Source organism: Scomber japonicus, chromosome 17 (genome assembly GCF_027409825.1).
Source record: "Scomber japonicus isolate fScoJap1 chromosome 17, fScoJap1.pri, whole genome shotgun sequence".
Classification (NCBI taxonomy): Eukaryota; Metazoa; Chordata; class Actinopteri; order Scombriformes; family Scombridae; genus Scomber; species Scomber japonicus.
In genome coordinates this window covers 13572147-13590795 of record NC_070594.1, presented here as the reverse complement: position 1 = coordinate 13590795, position 18649 = coordinate 13572147, and the positions used below count along the sequence as shown (strand labels likewise).

At 42.6% G+C, this 18649-nt stretch overlaps 2 protein-coding genes across 2 annotated transcripts; both read left to right on the top strand.

The window, feature by feature from the left end:
• The first annotated feature begins 301 nt into the window (after positions 1-301).
• LOC128377327 (sterile alpha motif domain-containing protein 15-like) lies at positions 302-1963 on the top strand. The gene is made up of 3 exons (XM_053337259.1): positions 302-438; positions 539-637; positions 1616-1963. The coding sequence occupies exons 1-3, from the start codon at positions 367-369 to the stop codon at positions 1826-1828; spliced, it is 384 nt and encodes a 127-aa protein (XP_053193234.1). The 5' UTR covers positions 302-366; the 3' UTR covers positions 1829-1963.
• A 1598-nt stretch (positions 1964-3561) lies between these two features.
• lrfn5b (leucine rich repeat and fibronectin type III domain containing 5b) lies at positions 3562-16412 on the top strand. Its single transcript, XM_053336864.1, has 6 exons — positions 3562-3627; positions 8882-9798; positions 10602-10776; positions 11684-12017; positions 15284-15584; positions 15717-16412. The coding sequence occupies exons 2-6, from the start codon at positions 8908-8910 to the stop codon at positions 16410-16412; spliced, it is 2397 nt and encodes a 798-aa protein (XP_053192839.1). The 5' UTR covers positions 3562-3627; positions 8882-8907.
• The last annotated feature ends 2237 nt before the right edge of the window (positions 16413-18649 follow it).

The following is an 18649-nucleotide window of genomic DNA, read 5'->3' as shown; positions in this document are numbered from 1 at the left end:
ATGATTTGTAGATCGATGGAAGTGGTGCGGCATTTCTGGTCGTATGGGCGGGGCACAGCCGATTCGAAAGCCAATCAGAGTTTCCAATTCACCAACCACCCTAAAGTATGAGAAGCTGATTGGCTGATCCCATAAACACAGACTGGAGACAATTTAAGTGCGTTTTCTTCAGGGAGTTTAGTATGGATAAATGTTGGGAAGTTGATTTAGGAAGAGTTTAGTACGTTTTATTTTATTTTATTTGATTTTTTTACAACAAGTTTTATAACAGGACTTAAATGCGCTTTTGTGAGTGAGTGGAAGGAAATTCTTTCTCAACACCTAGTGCCAGGTAACAGTTTCCATGGCAACACGCGTTCAGGCAACATGGAGTTCCTTCGGTGGAGTTGTCATGATGTTGCGAGATGGATTGAATCTATAGGATTTCCACAATACACCGTAGGTTATGACATTCACCTGGCTAAACAAAGATAACTGAATGCCTGATAATATTTAACTTCACTTCATGCTCTGACTTTACTGTTCATTTCTCTCGCAGGCATGTTTCACGGAGAACATCATCACTGGAAGGAAGCTCATTTATGTAAATTGTGTCTACTTGCCAAGACTAGGAATCACAGATTTTAAAGACATGCAGGTATTATAAGAAGAGGCAGAAGAGACTGGTGTACATGTTTTGTATATCAAAGCTGAAGGCTCTCATATTATTCAAGGAAAATAGCCTAATGATGGTACTGACTGCTCAAACATAACACTACTAACAACACAGTGTTACCATCTGGTTTTAAAGCTAATTTTCTTCATGAGTGTGTCCTAATTTATTTGGAATTTGATAACTAATTAATCATTTAAGCAGCCCAGTTCAGTAAATAAAATTAACAAGCATTGTTGGACATACCTCATTTGGGCTCTGATAATTTGTGATTTATGGGGGAAAAAAGCACTAAGCAGACTAACAAGCAATATGAATAATTGTTACTTGCATCAATAATTGTATTCCAAATGTCTCTGAGGGGACTGTAAGCACCAGAAAACTAGTTGGTGCCAGCTCAGTTGCACATCTCATCTGGATCTTGTGCACTCTTCCTTTTGAACAGTGTGACATCCAATTAAAATTTGTGTTGTACCCGAGCATCATTGCCAGCAAACACCTCACATCAGCTGTATCAGATATATGATGTTCAGAGTTTCTTTTTAAAAAGAGACTATTTTTCTTATCTCTCTCTCCTAAAAGTCAGAAGTAAATTGGCTAAAAGCATCTTTATGTATTCAGTTCTGCTGTACTGCAGAAGCATCAAACTAAAAACAAGGTCTCTTTTGTGGGTGTTAAGTGATTATGAAGGATCCTGGGGACAGACAGACTCAGTAAAGCATTGTTTTTGCTCCATTTAGTCAAAACGTATTTAAACCCCTAAGCCCTTTGATACATTTTGATTTATTTGTTTTTAGGAGCATATCACTGTAACCTTTTCTTATCATAAAGCCACAAACTCGTTGAGATCTCCTTGAAAGTCATTCTCACTCTCTCACAGAAGACATAGCTTATTAAATAAAGGTTAGATACTGTAAACATACACTTTATCAAAGGACTTAACCCCTGCTGTGCACTCTGCAGGCTATATCTGCTCGTGTGCGCGAGTTGCTGGGCATCACAGAGACCCTGTGGAGTCACAGCATCGCTGACCCTCCGAGGGACAGAGTGGGCCTGTTCTTGGAGATGAAGAGCCGGACAGGCGAACGGGCAGACAGCCTCACCTACCAGCAGTTCCTAAATGACACGTGTCAGCGAGAGCAGAAAATGAGTCACAACAGTAAAGGAGCACAGTGAAAACCAAGACATGTCAGTGTCATTTCATATCGCCAGCTGTCAGCTCAATAAGATGAGACACTTGCAGTAGGTCACAGCCCTCTCACTTCCCACAAATGCTCCCACACTGCTGTTGTTGTGACTCGTAAAAATGTGTTATCCTACTAGGATTTTATGCAGGTTGCCAATTTGCTCAGTTGCCATGAAAATTACCTCCTCTGAAAAACTCAATCTGCTGGCTATATACTGGCTGACTCCCATAAAGAAAGTGAAAGAACAAAGACAAATAGCAGCAGTTTAAGACTAATAACAGCACACTATATTCTGGCTTTGTGGGCACATATACAGTTTGATTAACTGTTTAAGGAGTTTCCATCATTCCAGTTCAGGATGACTACAAATGCTTAAACTGCTCTGGCTATTCCTATTGATCTCAAATGGATGTGTTGTAACTGGATGAAACTATTGATCCACAATAGAAATCCTGCATGGGGGTAATTCTCTGGATGATAATGAGCAGTGTACGTCATTGTTCTTGGGAGTATAGGGGGGAAAACACTCTGGGTCTACAAGTATTGCCCTCCAAGAAGACTCCTGCACTGCTGTAATAGACTAACACACACACACACACACACACACACACACACAAACCACTTTGCCAACTTGCACAAAAGGCCATAGTATCATTGCATCAGATAGTGATGGGTCGAGTGCCAAGCAGACCCACAGGGAGCCAGGGCTTTCAGTTTCAGCCAACTCAACACTTTCTTGCCAATAATCTATGTAATACATGCAGGAATATTCAGCTATAGGCTTTGCTATATTTGGCTTTACCGACAACACACTGCACACCGAAGGTTTTATCTAAAGGAATGGATGGACTTTCAATAACAGTCTAGTTTATATGCCCACGTTGTTTCTCTTATTATCTCATCTGCTTTATGTGTATACATCTGATAAATACAATATATGTGCCTTTTTAATTTTATTTTTTATTGAATTTCTTTTAGAGAATATTATTGGCCTGCTGCATTTTCGTGCAGTGGAGTTGAATCTACATGAATAAATTATGATGCCTGCCTTTGAGATAGGCTGGGAGGCACTGCATCTGTCTATGCACACAAATGGTCTCTGTGCAGCTCGGAGCGCACCGATTACCATTCCGAGCACAGCACCTCTGGTCAGAAATGGAGCTTGGTCGGTGGGTGACAGTATAGTCCGGGGGCAGCAGAAGGGAGGGGGGGTATATTATGGCAGCAACCTTTCAGTCAATCTGGATTAACTCGCACTGAGCTCTGCATCGGCGGGAGGGGAAAAAAGAAAAAAAAAAGCCCTGTGAAAGCGATACGCACATCTGGCTGTATTCAGCACAGCACCAGTCACTCACAGCGCTGTAGATATTAAAGCAGCCTGTCGCTACAAAGGCGTTTTCTCTTCTGGAGGTGCATACAGGCAGATGCGCAGTAGAGGCGATCCCGCACAGCTGCAGCCTCAAAGAAGCCACACCGGGACCCTTCAGGTTGTGGTTTTCCCAGTATGTTTTTTTACGAAAGGGGAAGCTGAATCGCATTTCTCCGATGTGAGAAGATCGGAGTGGAGTTGTCCTTTATGGTCATGGATTTCTTGAAGGGCATCGGTGGTTTCGCAGGCCGTCACATGTTATAGGAGCCAAGACGCGTGTTTCGGGACACCTGAATTATCTCCAAGAGGCAGAGTCGGTCCCATTTTAGGCAAGACACTCAGTATGCTCTCGGCTCTCCTGGGAGGAAATCAGCTCAAATCCATCCTCCTTTGACTTGGGTTGATGTTTCATCTGCAAGGTAAATTCAATATTTTATGGGCTGCAATTGCCACTGAACTCTTTTGGGGAAAGTGTCTTTCAAGAGGCGCAATATTGTCTTGAAGTAGGCTAGTTCTCTCAGGACCCATCTGAATAGGTTCAGATTTTCCCTTGTGGCAGGGGTTGTGGCTGCAACCCACCAGCCCAGGACCTGTACCGCAAGGTCAAAAAATTGTATCTCTACATCTCTAAATATCCTTCAACATAGCGATTTTATTTTTAGTATCCACTTGGGTGCATTGTGTGCTGTTTTTTTTGTTTTGTTTTTTATCCCTACAGGTGAAAGTGAGAATCATGCCTAATGTGCACATTATTCAGCCCGCTCTCAGATTCAGATACGTGCAGGATAAGATGCTTCATTGTGTATTTTATCAGTCCAGAGGATCCAGTGATAGGCTATCATCTGGTGTAATGTCTGTGCTGTGGTTAAGCCTGAGCTGATATGCAAATTACACGTCAGTCATTAAGGTGTGATAAAGTCTAAATTAGCCCAAGCAACAAAACTGATAATTGGATAAGTGTGTGGGCAGTGGAACATATTGCCAAGTGATGGATGAAAACAGGTGAAAAGTGTTTTTTGGTTCAGAGGATGAGGTACAATGGTCTTGTCTTATGTCACTCATGAGTGTTAATTATCACATATCCTATTATTCATGAGTGCCTGAGGCACCAATGTAACTGCTACACCACTGAAACCAGGCCCACGCCTCATTTTGCCGCTTCTATTTGCTCTTACTGCTATGTTAATGCACTCAGTGATGTAGCTCCAGTTCTGCTACCTTGCCACTGATAGCAGAGAAGTGATATCTGGTTCATGAGCACCACCGCTGTTCTGCAGACCAGCTCCACGTTCACTGACCCAAATTTTTTTTGTTCACCACAAAATGAGCGTTTGTTTTTGCCGAAGAACTGCTCTCATCACGAGATTACTTGACAGTCACATACAAACTTGCATGCATTCATACACACACAGCTAGTGCACATTTTGTGTATGTATGTGTGCATGTAGACTACTGTGAGTTACGTAGAGAGCACAGGATCCTGAGGGTGTTTGAAAGAGGGAAAATGAGTCAATTGTTATAATGATCATGAGTTTCATTTCAGCTGTTCTTATTTTCCCACAGGTAGGCTGTAAAAAGCTCTTTTGATAGAGTATTGTGTTTCACAAAAATGGGAAGGGATTTAACTTTTTCCTGCACTCCCTGTACCTGAAATATCACCTGGGAATGGGCAAGATTGAAAGTCTACAGTCCTGCAGGCCCACACTGTGGAGAATATTCACTTCAGGAAGCCATATTGATATTCAGAGTTAGTGCTTAAGGATTCTGCATTCCTTTTCTCAGAGGAAAATCCCAGGTCATAAGGCCCTCACATCAGGGGCTCGTCACAACAATGAAGGAATTAAGATCTAAAGTCAGTGATCAGCATTTAGATTTTTCTCACGCTTCAGTGCAAGACAGCAGCGACTAAACTGCGAGGAGTGTTTGTTGTTGGACTGATATTCCTTGATACATATCATCAGATATGACTGGAGCATGAGATATCCAGCATATCAAGGTAGCGCCATATTTCTTCTGATACTGTGTGAAGGAAAACACTTGGAGTTACAAGGGGGAGTTGTAAATGCTGATGAACAGCACTTCTATTGATGCAGTGGGGTCTGCTTAGTATGCTATCCCCCTGGCATGCACACAGATTAACACACACTTTCACACACAAGCTTGTCTGAGTGAAAAATTATTTTAAACTATATCAAGGTACTCCATCAAGTCATTTAGGTTTTTATTATGTGCAAGACTAGAAAAAGCAGTAATGATTCAGTCAGTCCAAATACCGAATCCAATATAAAATTAGCTGAGTGTAAAATATCCTTTCTTCTCATCACCACTGTGCCATAAATGGTCCAATGAGTCTGGTCTGGCCTTCAACCAGAACATCAGTTGTTATCTCAAACCAAATTGTCAAGGTCTTTTCCTCTAGAGAGGACGCTTTGTTCTAAATATTATTAGGTGATCTGAAAATGAGCCACTGATTACATCTCACCCAAAACTGACGTTTTCTATGTTGCCATGGCATCGAGGCTGTCACCCAAGAGCTATCGCAATCTAACATTGGCAGACTCTGTAGGAAAAGGGTGTCACAGCACATACCCACATTCACAAACACAGATGTGTTAGTTAGACGGCCATAACAGCATCAGTGTTTGATCAGGATGTTTGGACTCTGGCTACAACGAGCATTTATCTGATGAAATAAAATTTTCTATGAGCTCTGTCAAAATATGATCCACTTCAGCAGAGGCAGCAGCTCCATTTGGTCTCATAAAGCAAGCGGGCTGAGGACCTGTTTCACTGCTTTGTCGATACCGTTTTACCACCATGTTCCAGCATCAGTTTACCTCCTTGACACAACACAGCTTATTTTTGGCAGCAGCAGCAGTCGTCCGGCTGCTGTTCCCTGAGTAACCCAGGTGAGACACTGCCGAGACGCTGCCATGTGCCATCGCTCCGACCTGCGTGGAGGCATACTAAACAGACTTCATCTCATTACCTTCCTCTCGCAGGGCTGCTTTCCCTGATTCCCTGCCCAGACGTGGATTGCAGAGGCTTTCTCACATGAGCTCCAGCATAAGTTAGACCATCTGAAAACATATCCCCCATGACCTCACCAGCCAATTGGCATGCAGTGTGCTGCATAAGGCTTTTCTTGGCGAATACTGCCCCAGGGACACCATAGATATCCTCTCCTACAGTATACTGCCGCTGCGCATGAATGTCTGTCTCCATAGCTGGGGGTTGTTGTGTAGTGAGCTACCTCTATTAGGCACAAATCCACCCACTGGTGTGCGTGTGTGGGTGTGTGCTGTCAGTCTGTTCTGCTCTCTGAGGGCGAAAAGACCTGCTCAGAGGTAGTAAACGAACAATTGATTGACTAAGAATGAGATTATGGTTAATGCATCAGTAGATTATCTGTTTTCTTGTTTATTTGTGTCCCTCCCAAGTCACCTCACTATAATGAACAGCCCAACGTGGAAGATAATGATTTTCTGGGGGGTGTGACATTTAAAAATGAAGTGCATGATTGATGAACCCATTGATTGATTATCTACTTATTTGTTCATGTACCTGATGAGTGCAACCTGTTATGCAAATCTCCGTGGAACACCCATAATTAAATGCAAATTAGGGCGACAGCAACAGATATTTCCTGCCCTGTCTCGGCAGCGAGGGGCTGTCCTTTTGTCCTCGCAAAACGAATTTTGTAGGGATTACCGTTGCAACCATTCTCTTCACGTTTGGCTGAGTTTTCAGCAGCAAAAAAACCCCCATTTCAACAGAGTGAATCAATATCACGTCTTCAGCGCCATTCGAGTCTGGAAGTAGCAGGTCCTCTCTGCCTCATTGCACATCCAGAGGCCGTGCCACTCAGAGTCAGAGCAGAAGCTGGTTGGCACACTAACATGAACGCACACGCACACACACACACACACACACACACACACACACACACACACACACACACAAAAACACACACACACACTTGTGTACACCTCAGTTTTTGTACACTCATCCACACAGACGTAGATATCAAACTTTCCACATACAGCAGGTACTTGGGAATCTTTACACATAGCTTTGCAGCACTGCTTGACACTGAAGTCATCTGCCACCTTTAAGGAGAGTCATGACATAATTTAATAATGACTTTCTCACCAGTTCAGATCTCTGCACCACTGCACCGCTGACTGAAAGCAACAACCGAGCCAATACAGGTCTCTTGTGTGACTTGGTAAAGGTGTCCCTTGTAAAAATGGGTCAGGAAAGACATTGATTCACTGCCACCTGATCAGCAGTATTCATGAAAATGTTATACCCAGCGTGCTCCCTCAAATGATATCATCCCTTCCCTTGCTATTATAGCCATTTTGAGGCACCCTCTTTCCTGCCTCCTTGTCAGGCTGTGATACATTTTACCCAGCTGTCAAATTGCCACCGGGCTCCCTTCACTCCCTGCTCAAGTTAAAAACATGCCCCCACACGGCAGCATGTCACTCCCATACTGTCTGATGTTTTCTTTGCTCTATGATATTTTCTTCATACTCCGACTGTCAAGGTTATTACACTGTGAGTTCTGTGTCACGGCTCCGGTGCAACAGAGGCTTTTGAAGCATGAAGGTACTCAGTTGGCAGGCTCTTTGCTGAGACAAGATTTTTATGCACACTTTCCAAGACCCAATGTCGACAATGGAGACATTACCAGCAAACCACGGAAAGCTATAATTATAAATCAGCCCTTTCTCTTCAGTATTTAAAGGTTAGCTTTGAATTTTTACTACAGTTGTGGGATTGAATCTCTTGTTCTCTGTGTTTGATTGGATTGTAGTTCCTTTCTGTGTGCTGTAATGGGACTCCCGGAGGGGGGGAATATTACATGTTCAACCAAAAACGACACTAAATTTCGTTTCTAAATATAATCACATGAATGTCGCTTTCGTTCCGATACATTGTGTGGTGCACTTGCAGGGTTGTGATCTGATCTCCACTTTCTTAGTTTTATGACATGCTATATCCCTGACAAGGTCTCAGGATTCATCAAATGGATCCCTCTTTATCCCCCCATCTCAGTTGTGTCATAAGTAAGAGTAGCAGCAGAGAGAGCAGAGAGAAAATCAATAGCAAGGCATAGCACATCCTCACAGAGGCACTGGGCCCAATCATCCCTTCCTATTGGTGATATGATCCTGTGAGATATCAGTCTAATTCAGATGAGGCCCTGGACTGTCAGTCTAGACTTTCATCCCTCTGTACACAAACATGAAAGGACTGGCATTAACATATCCAAAAAAAAAGTATGATCAGGGGAGCAGGCACTAAAAAGGAGAACTGTCACAAATATCACACAAGATTACTGAAGATGTTTTACTCTCAAGTCTACAGGTGACTGTTAATTTCATGTCTAATTGCACAGCAGTTATTGTTTGTTCAGGCATTGATTTGTTCAGCTTCCTGTGCAAAATCTGGACTGGCTGTGAATCTTGGCTGTGAGCTGTCAAAGATAGTCTTTCAAATGTAGATGAAAAGCTTCAAGTTTAAGGAGCAGAATCCCCAGTTCCACTTTTTAAAGGAGGTTTCTAAGTGCATGCGTGATTACCCTGCTATAAAAATTACAGTTTGATAGAGATAACACATATTACAGTTTTTTTCTTTTTCTCTTTTTGCCTTAATCTCTTTTAGGTGTATTAACCTGACTGAAAAGCCAAATGGAGTCTCTTCTGGTGTATCTGATAGTTCTCGGCATGGCTGTGAAGGCCCACAAAGTTCAAATCTGTCCCAAACGCTGCGTCTGCCAGATGCTTAACCCTAACTTGGCAACTTTGTGCGACAAAAAGGGGCTGCTGTTTGTGCCCCCGAACATCGACAGGCACACGGTGGAGATGCGTCTGGGGGATAATTTTGTAACCAACATAAAACGCAAAGACTTTGCTAACATGACCAAGCTAGTTGACCTGACCCTCTCTCGGAACACCATCGGCTCCATCGCGCCTCATGCCTTCAAAGACCTCGAGAACCTACGAGCCCTTCACCTCGACAGCAACCGGCTAACCCGAATCACCAACGACACCTTTAGTGGCATGTCCAAACTGCACCACCTCATCCTCAACAACAACCAGCTCACCCATATCCAGATTGGGGCCTTCAATGACCTGACAGCCCTGGAAGAACTGGATTTATCCTACAACAACTTGGAAAGTGCCCCATGGGTGGCCATCCAGAGGATGTCTAATCTCCACACCCTCAATTTGGACCACAACATGCTCAGCTACATCCCGGAGGGCACTTTCTCTGGTCTGCAGAAGCTCAAGAGGCTGGACGTGACCTCCAACAAGCTCCAGAAGCTTCCTCCAGACCCTATTTTCCAAAGAGCAGGGGTCCTGGCTACCTCGGGGATAATGGGGCCTTTGTCATTTGCACTGAGCTTCGGAGGGAACCCTCTGAGGTGTAACTGTGAGCTGCTCTGGCTGAGGAGGTTGCGCAGGGAGGATGATCTGGAGACCTGTGCTTCCCCGCAGCACCTAGGTGGACGCTATTTCTGGACTGTTTCAGAAGAAGAGTTCCTGTGTGAGCCTCCTCTCATCACCAGGCACTCTCAGGTATAAGCTCAGGATTGAGCTGTGCACTGTAAGACAAAACACTTGCTACAGTTACAGTCTCTGAGTCAAACATTAGATTGTGCCTCAGTAAATCCAAGGTGGCAGTTTGTGCTTTCTTTGACTGTCACACCAAATATTAGCTTTGCGATACAGAGGAGTCTTACAAAACTTGTGGGACTCATCTGACCCACTCAGCTAACTGAATGTTGTAAAATATATAGGATTTACTTAAAATGTAATCAAACTGTGGCCTTTGGGGGTTTTTTCAAGAAGTTATGTCGCAAGATTTTCAGTTATCATTTTAATAAAGCTATTTGCAGGTTTATGATGGATCTGTGGTGAAGCTCTTATTACACAGAGAAAGCTCTGTGATTTAGGCCTTGATTCATGCATCCAAACAAAATTATCTGATCAAATCCAAGTAACTACAGCTATAGCATCTCATTTACATTCAGCAGATCTATTTTGCATAATTGCTGAGAAAATTATCTTTTACTTGGGGTACAGCATATACACTACACTGCAGTGTGCTGTCATATTGATTATCTTGCCTTAATAATCGTGCAAATTCAATATCATGATAATGACCAATTGCTGATTGTATTTACATGGAATAAAGCAATAAAAGACAACCTCATCAGTAATGGCATTAATATCTCACCTATTCATACTGAAGAGACAACTGTTTGCCCAAAGTGTTTTTTTGGATGCAGTGCTTCATGTAGTGTAGTCATCAGTGTGCCTGTGTGTTTAACATATGCTGAGGTCCTCTCACTAACTGCCTTCGCCTCCCTCTGCCTCAGGAGCTGCGAGCTTTGGAGGGTCAGAGTGTGACTCTGCGCTGCAAGGCCAGGGGCGACCCTGACCCCATCATCCACTGGATCGCCCCTGACGGACGCCTTATGTCCAACTCCTCCAGGGCTGCGGTCCACACTGACGGCACATTGGAGATCCTCATCAGCACTGTCAAGGACTCAGGTCTGTTTACACCCAGTGGCTGTGCTTGTGCTGTTGACTGAACAAAATTAGTTGTTTGTTTGTGTGCACAGAGGCCTATAGGACTGAAGTATTTGTCTATGTTGGGTGATAAAGTTGAGATTATGGAAGAGCGCTGGCTCACACATTTATTAAAGTCACACTGGAGTGAAGAATAACTTTTTCACCTTGAGCTTAGTTCATGTACATTCTCAGACTTTTAAAGACCCCCTCTAGACATATTTTAAGATAAATAGAAATACTGTGAATGGAATAATAATATGTGTTTGATATGATTTTGACAAGTAAAAAAATACTCCAGTTGCACCTCTTGCTTCCATATTCAGTGTATGAGCACTGGAGTCTTTAAGTTTCCACATCGCACTTGTATACTGGACCATGATTAGCTTCCTAACTAGTTGTGATGTAATAAATCATGCTTGTATGGTAACCACAAGCACCACTGTGTTTTATACTTGGGATGTATGTAAAATGTTAATAAGTGAGATTTAGAAATGCTGGTATGTGGATGTTGTTATCTTTGGAAACATGCTAGCTGTTTCCCACTGTTTCCAGTGTTTGTGCTAAGCTAAGCTAACCGTATGCTGGCTGTAGCCTTAATTGTAACAGACAAATATCATCTTATCTAACTCTTGTCAAGAAAGGATGATGTATTTCAAACTATTCTTTTAAATATGATTAGATATGTTTTTACTGCAGCTTTACTCACGCTGTTTTCAAGGGACTAGATCCTTGCTTGTGTTGTATTAACTCTCATGTGTATGTCACCCTGGATAAAAGCGTCTGCCAAATGAAACTGTAACATTGCACAAAGCATGTGTGGCCCACAGTGCTTATCTGTTATAATAGATATCAGTGAGGGCGATAATCCAATCAGTTTATGTTCCAGGTTCCTTCACCTGCGTGGCCTCCAACCCAGCTGGCGAAGCCCAGCAGACGGTGGATCTGGTCATTGCTAAACTCCCTCATATCACCAACAACACAATCGCAGAGCAGGAGCCTGACCCCGGATCATCAGATATCGCCACAGTGACCAAGACTGGGGCTGAGACAGGAGGGGTGCCCCTGGGGAATGCGAAGACAAGCCAGGAGAAGAAAGTAGTAATTGCTGAGGCCACGTCCACGTCTGCTCTGGTCAAGTTTAACTTTCAGAGGAGTATTCCAGGAATCCGCATGTTCCAGATCCAATACAATGGGAGTTATGATGATTCGCTGGTATACAGGTAAGCAGAAATATTCGAAGTACCAAAATGTAAACAAATCTTAAAGAGGATATATACTTTTTCTGGTTTTCTGTTATTTATATAATGTTATGATGTTGGATGTTAAAGAGCCTCAACCTTGAGGTTAACATAAATTATATAAAAATACCACCTGTAAGTCAAAATCCAGGGCTTCAACCTGCTGTGAAAGCTTTGTTTACACATTGAGCAACATCACTTCAGCTGGCAGCCGCAAAACAGGCTACAATGAAATCCTTGGGTACAATTGAGTCCGTTACATTTGTTTAGGGCAGGGGTGTCAAACTCATTTTAGTTAAAGGGCCACATACAATCAAATTTGATCTCAAGTGGGCCAAACCAGTAAAACCATCTTTACTGTAATAAATAATCTATTTACTGTGAAAAATTAACAGTTTATGAACAATATTGTGTCTGTTTTTTTCAGCTTATTCAGAGAGCATGGAGCAGAGAGAGAGTGTATTTTTTAGTTTTTTACACCACTCATTTTACTACTTTTGCTACTATCACACAATATCATGTCCTATTTTACCTAAGACATGAAATATCTTATGTTATGTCTCTTATTGAAACGGAGTCAGTCATCATATGTCAGAGTAAATGACATTTGTGGTGAAAATTTTGAATTATTTTTCTGTAATATTTATACTTAGTACAAAGTTATTCAGTGTTTGACACCCCTGGTTTAGGGTCTAATTTGACTCATTTTACATTTGAGTGAAAAAAAACCCCTAAAAAACTTTTCTTTTAGCCTTTATTTGATGACTTATCCTCATGTGACTCAGAATATACAAAAAAGAAATGTTTCAACTTTCTAAAAATGTTTTTGTGCAGCTGATACAGTGTTTGACTCATTTTTATTTAAAAATTCAAAAAGCACCATTCAAAAATGTTAAAAAAAATACTGTTTATTCATCATTCACCATCATCATCATTCACTGAAGGTCTCATGCACTCCAGTGTTATATAACATGTATCGTGTGGTTACAAATCATTTTTCTCCATCAACAAAAAGCATAAAAAGTAACACTCTCTCTACTCTCTGAAAACCTAATAAAGGATTAACTACCAATTTATAAATGACTGATGAGGTGTTCATCAATGATTTATGGTTCCAAAATTATGTATAGAGACTAACTATGAGGGGATACTGTGAAATGCCCAAATATGAACAGTATGTGAGGGTTAAAAGTGTCTGACAACAAAAGTAAATACAGGAACTAGCCCCCTATAGCAGCATTATGGCTAACTGCATAGGGAACTGCATATGGGACAGTTTGCCGTCTGACCGAACCACCCACATATTCATCCACGCTTGCTAGTTTGTTTACAGGTATGAGGCTGACTCTCACCTCAGTTAGACTGTAAGGAAACTAAAAAAACTAAGTGCAATGATGATTGATTATCCTGCGGACTATTATGAGGATGATCATGAGTCATTTTACTGTGACTGGCCAAGTGTATTTATTTGAGCTGCAGTATACAGAGAGGAGATAAGACAAAACAAATGAAAGATGATAAATGAAGAATGGGGACAGAGAGGCAACAAGACCGTCAGCAAAGTCAACGTACAATGATGTTACCTCAGAGAAACTGATGATGCCGCTCTCCTGACGAGTGAAGAGGAAAACTTTTTCTGCAAAGTATCCACAGAAGAGATTAATACCAGTTTTGTTACTACAGTAAATGGATTTACAGCGTTTATCAACATTGTCGTCCTGGTGACTGTTTCACCTCAACAGAATCAAGTGGATGAAAACAGCGAGGCTGGCTGGTCCAAACACTCAGCTTTCACACTTTATGAAAAATGTGATTACAACACGTAACTGTGTGAGGAATTACACGTCCAGAGGTAATCCATGAAAACTGCACAGTGTGTATCATGTCCTTATTATCCTTGCAATTTGGAAACTTCCTGTCATGAAACACTTTATTTAATCTACTAAGTTACTTTTTCTTTATCATGACTCACGCTGAGCTATCCACAGCCTTTACCAAAACAACGTGCAAACTGCCCCATATAGTTCCCTACGCAGTAAGCTGAAGGCAGCTCATTCCTGTGTTTACTTTCAGTGGATGTAAGGATTACATTGCAGTCCCTTTCATGGCTGAAGCGATTGGGCTCAATACTAGACCGATTCCAAAAATTGTTGTCCCTATTAGTCATGTAGACCTAAAATGATGGGAAAATACGGTCCATGTTGAAAAATACCAGAATTTCCCTTTAAATTGTCAGGAGCTAAAATGACCTGTTTCAGACAGAGGCTGAACTGAGGGGGAGCATAAAGGGTCAGTATAAGATAAATAAGGAGTTTTTTAAATTAATAATCATGCAAAGATATTCAAATAAAGCCCTAGATTAAAAATAAAGGCCTAAAAATGTGCATAATATGTCCCTTTTAAATCTGAATATGTATGCAAATAAACGTATGATAATTGGAAGCATATTATTAAAAATCCCATGACCGTGGTTTTACCTCTATAGTCTACATTCATTTTTTAAATCCCCTTGGAAATGTAGTTATTAAGAACTGGACCTGACTGTCAACATGATTATTTGTGGTGTCTATTAAGGAAGACAGACTAATGCACTGTATCTGATTTTTTATTCTTCGATTCATAATCCCTCCCCCCCTTTCCTCAGTGTATCAGTTACTATGTGCAAAACCTTGATAATGCTTAATCAACAAAATCCAAACAGAATGTCAGCACTAAGCTGTGGACAGATAGCAAGATGAAAGAGAAATCAGCCAGTGTTTTACAAAAAGCATCAGAGGCATGCCCATCTGAGAAACCGACATACACGGCATTCTTTCATCTTTACCCTTTTTCACTCTGTATTTTGTGCTAATCACTGTGATATGATAGTATCGTCGCACATGCTCCATTTTTTTTTTAAATGAACTTCCAAGTCACTAACACATATGTCGTTCAGCAGCAGCTACTGAATGCAAGGGGGCACATTAGAGACTCGAGCTTGTAATCCTGATGTTATGAACAAACAGAGGCATCATGCATTCCCAGCTACTGAAAGCAACCTTTTATCAGTAATGATGCTTGAGAGAACAAATCAAATGCCACAAAAGATTATGCCTAGACAGACTTAAATAGCCTGCTGAGAGAAAAATGATTGTCATGTCATTTTATCCCTACAAAACAATAAGATGGATAATCTGATTTGTTTCTGTTTCCTTTCATTTAACCCTCTCTAATCTATGACAGAACTCACAAAGCTTTTCTTTTCATAGAATGATACCCCCGACCAGTAAGAACATCCTCGTAAACAACCTGGCAGCTGGTACACAATATGATCTGTGTGTTCTGGCCATCTACGACGACCAGGTGACCTCGCTGACAGCCACCAGGGTGATCGGTTGTATCCACTTCACCACCGAGCCACAGTACCTGAGGTGCCATTTCATGCAGTCCCAGTTTCTTGGCGGTACCATTGTGGTTATCATTGGAGGGATTATTGTGGCCTCAGTGCTTGCTTTTATCATCTTCCTCATTGTGCGCTACCGGGTGTGTAACCAAGGAGATGTAGATAAGGTCAGTTTGGCATTATACCTTTTGTTTTGCTCTTTTTCTGTTAATTAATTTTATTGATATTAAAACACGGGTGTCTAATAAAACCACTTTCATTCCTCTCTCTTTTCACATACCTGTCTCCTCTGCTGTCAGGCTCTGGAGATGGGGGATATTCGGTCACTGAGCAGTGATGGACAGCTGCAGGGATGTGGGATTCCTAAGTCTCTCTCCAAGCAGGTCCTGCGTCCAGAGAAGAATGACAAGGAGTGCCTCAGAGTTGCCCTGCCACCCCCGGAGACGGTCAAGCAGCGACCACCAGTCGTGGTAGCCACCACCAAACCCTCTGTTCCTGACTGCACTGTGTCTACCTCTGCTGCCAGCCACAGCTGGCACCCGGCCTCCCCGGGGGCTCCGAGGCCCAAACGTTCCAGTGCTCCACCAAAACCCTCAGAGTCCCGCCGGGCTGAGGCTCAGGCAGATGTTGAGCTTGAAAACATGAATCGGAATAACTCGTCAGAGGTAAAAATAGCCACTGCCGTTGCACTGGCTGTACCCGGGCAGCCCACCAAATGGACTGCTGTTCCAAGGGGTCCAAGGCCCCACCAGGCCCCTCGACAATACATGACTGTGCCTGCAGGGGGTGTCAGGGTTAACCGCAGGCACTCCCTTAATGCAGACTCATATACAGAGCGCTGCTATGTGGCCTACCCCAAAACTGGGGCCAGTCTGCGCTCCAAGCGGAGCCTGTCGATGAGCGGAGAGCTGCCGCAGCTCAAGAGCACAACAAACATTCACCGGGCCAGGGACAAGCTCTCCAGGTCTGAGTGGCTTTTGGAGAGCACTTTATGATTTGGAGTTTATGACCTGCGTTCTCTTGTTTTCTTGAATTGGATTTGTGGCCCGTTATGGAAGAGACAGGGATTTAATGCCTTGTTTTGAGCGTTTGTGCTCTCCATTGAGAGACCTGTAAGCTTCCCTCTTATATTTGGGGGCAAGGCAGGCATACAGGGTTTTGGGAAACGTTTCACATTTGTTTTCTACCTTATAATCTATCAAAGTCTTCTTTATAATGACTTTTGATCAAAGTTTGATGAAAGGCACAAAGATGTATAAAATGACTTCATGTACAAAAATGTTTAGTTGTGTGAGATGCTGTATATCTCAAGACAAAAATAAATGTTCATGTGGTATTGAATGCAGTAACCTGGACATACTGTATTATAACAAAGAACGAAATGTGCAGGAGGTGGGGTTATTATAGTCTCATTGCCTGTTACTTAAATGATACAATCTGTAGACTTTGAACATGATTCTTGTCCCCAGCTCTTACAGACAGACGGTGAAATGTCTTAATTACCTTGGCGGTGGTTTGGGGGAAATTACGAATGTGCTTTACATCCCAGAGGTGTTGGAACAGAATGTAGTAGACAGCGCTCCAACTTTTCATCCCGACACTCCCAGACACAGCACAATGCAGCATTTTGTGGCACAAGTCGACTCAGCCTAATACTGCCCTCTGGTTTGAATCGATACCTTTTTATCCCATAATTACATAAAGACTCAACTGTGATAGGATTCCTGTCATGACTGATTTCAACGGCGATTGAACCAACACCAACAGCATGACAGGTGCAGGAAGTAATCTGATATTACGTGTGGATGAGATTCAGAGGAATGAAACTTGGTTCATTTCCATATTTTTTACTTACTGACATTATCATGACACACCAATGACAACCATTGTAAATTAACTTGTCGATGTAAGAGAAACGATAATCACAAGTATGGAAGGACGTCAGCTCTTGATTTTGCTGTTGTTTCTGTTTGATGTTTACAAGTATAAATAAACCAGTGACAAAAGGGACATTTTTATCTCATTTTCAGCTTGCCATGTGAATTCTACCAACTTATCCAAAGCATCAGCTGGATAGAGCACAAAGAACAAAACCATAGATGCATCCCACGGTTCAGCAAACTCCACCAGCCCGAGCGGTAATGAATTTGGGGTTTCAGTAGTCTTGCAGCAACATAACTCCCCTTTCTCTGTATGAGTGGTGGACCTCTGACAGATCCCTGCCCTGAGCCCTTGTGTTTGTTCAAAGAGGGGAGGGAAGCAGATGATGAAAAGAGGCCATGCTAGTCATCGGGGATGCCTCTTGCCTGCACATCTACAAGCTTGCCTGACAGCACTGTGCCTGTGCCCTCGGATGGCAGCCACTGCAGAGACCTGCCACAGGAGAGGCTAAATACAACCACCACAACAGGAACCTGGGCAGACAATTCTACAATTACAGTCATGTCTCTGATCACAGGGCTGACATAATATGCATTATCTGCTGGAATACAACCTCTGATTCCCTGCGTATTTTTGGTGGTCAGATGTTGCCTGATAGATTTTATCATATACATGTCTCTCACAGCATGAAACCTCAAGGGATACAGTATATAGGTCAGGAATACAGAGTTAATCTATTAAGAATAGCTGTGCATACAGTATGCAAGGCATAAATTAATTTCTGTCACCCAAACAGGCTGGATTCAAGCACTTTTATTCATTATTTCTAGCTCTCATTATGGGTGATTAAAATGCTGAGGAGCTTGGCCTGAACCTTGGTTCAGTCTTCGGCAAGTGTGTGTTAATAATAGATGCTTTTCTGGGGAGAGAGACAGAGAACGAGAGGAGGAGAGGAGGAGAGGAGGAGAGGAGGCGAAGCAGCAGAGAGGGGTAGATGGAAGGTTTTGTGAAACAAATACGGCGAGGAGGGTGGGAGGCAGAGAGGCAGGGGTGAGGATGAAGAAATAGAGAGGGAACGAGAGGTGCAGTGATGAAAGCGAGACAGCTCAGAGATGGGGGAAGTAAGAAAAGAGAGAGAGGGCGCAGGGAGCGGAGAGTAAGGAGGAATGTAGAGTGAAACAGGAACGGGGAATGCAGGAGACAGAGAAAAGAGCACCCTTTGTAAGCCAGCCATGCTGCCTCTGGCTCTTCAGTATTCAGTGCACCTTCACAAAGGGGGTGAAGGGAGGTGGGGGTGGGAGGGCAGTGGTGGGGTAATAGACCTTGGCTGGAGGTCTGGCAACAAGCAAAG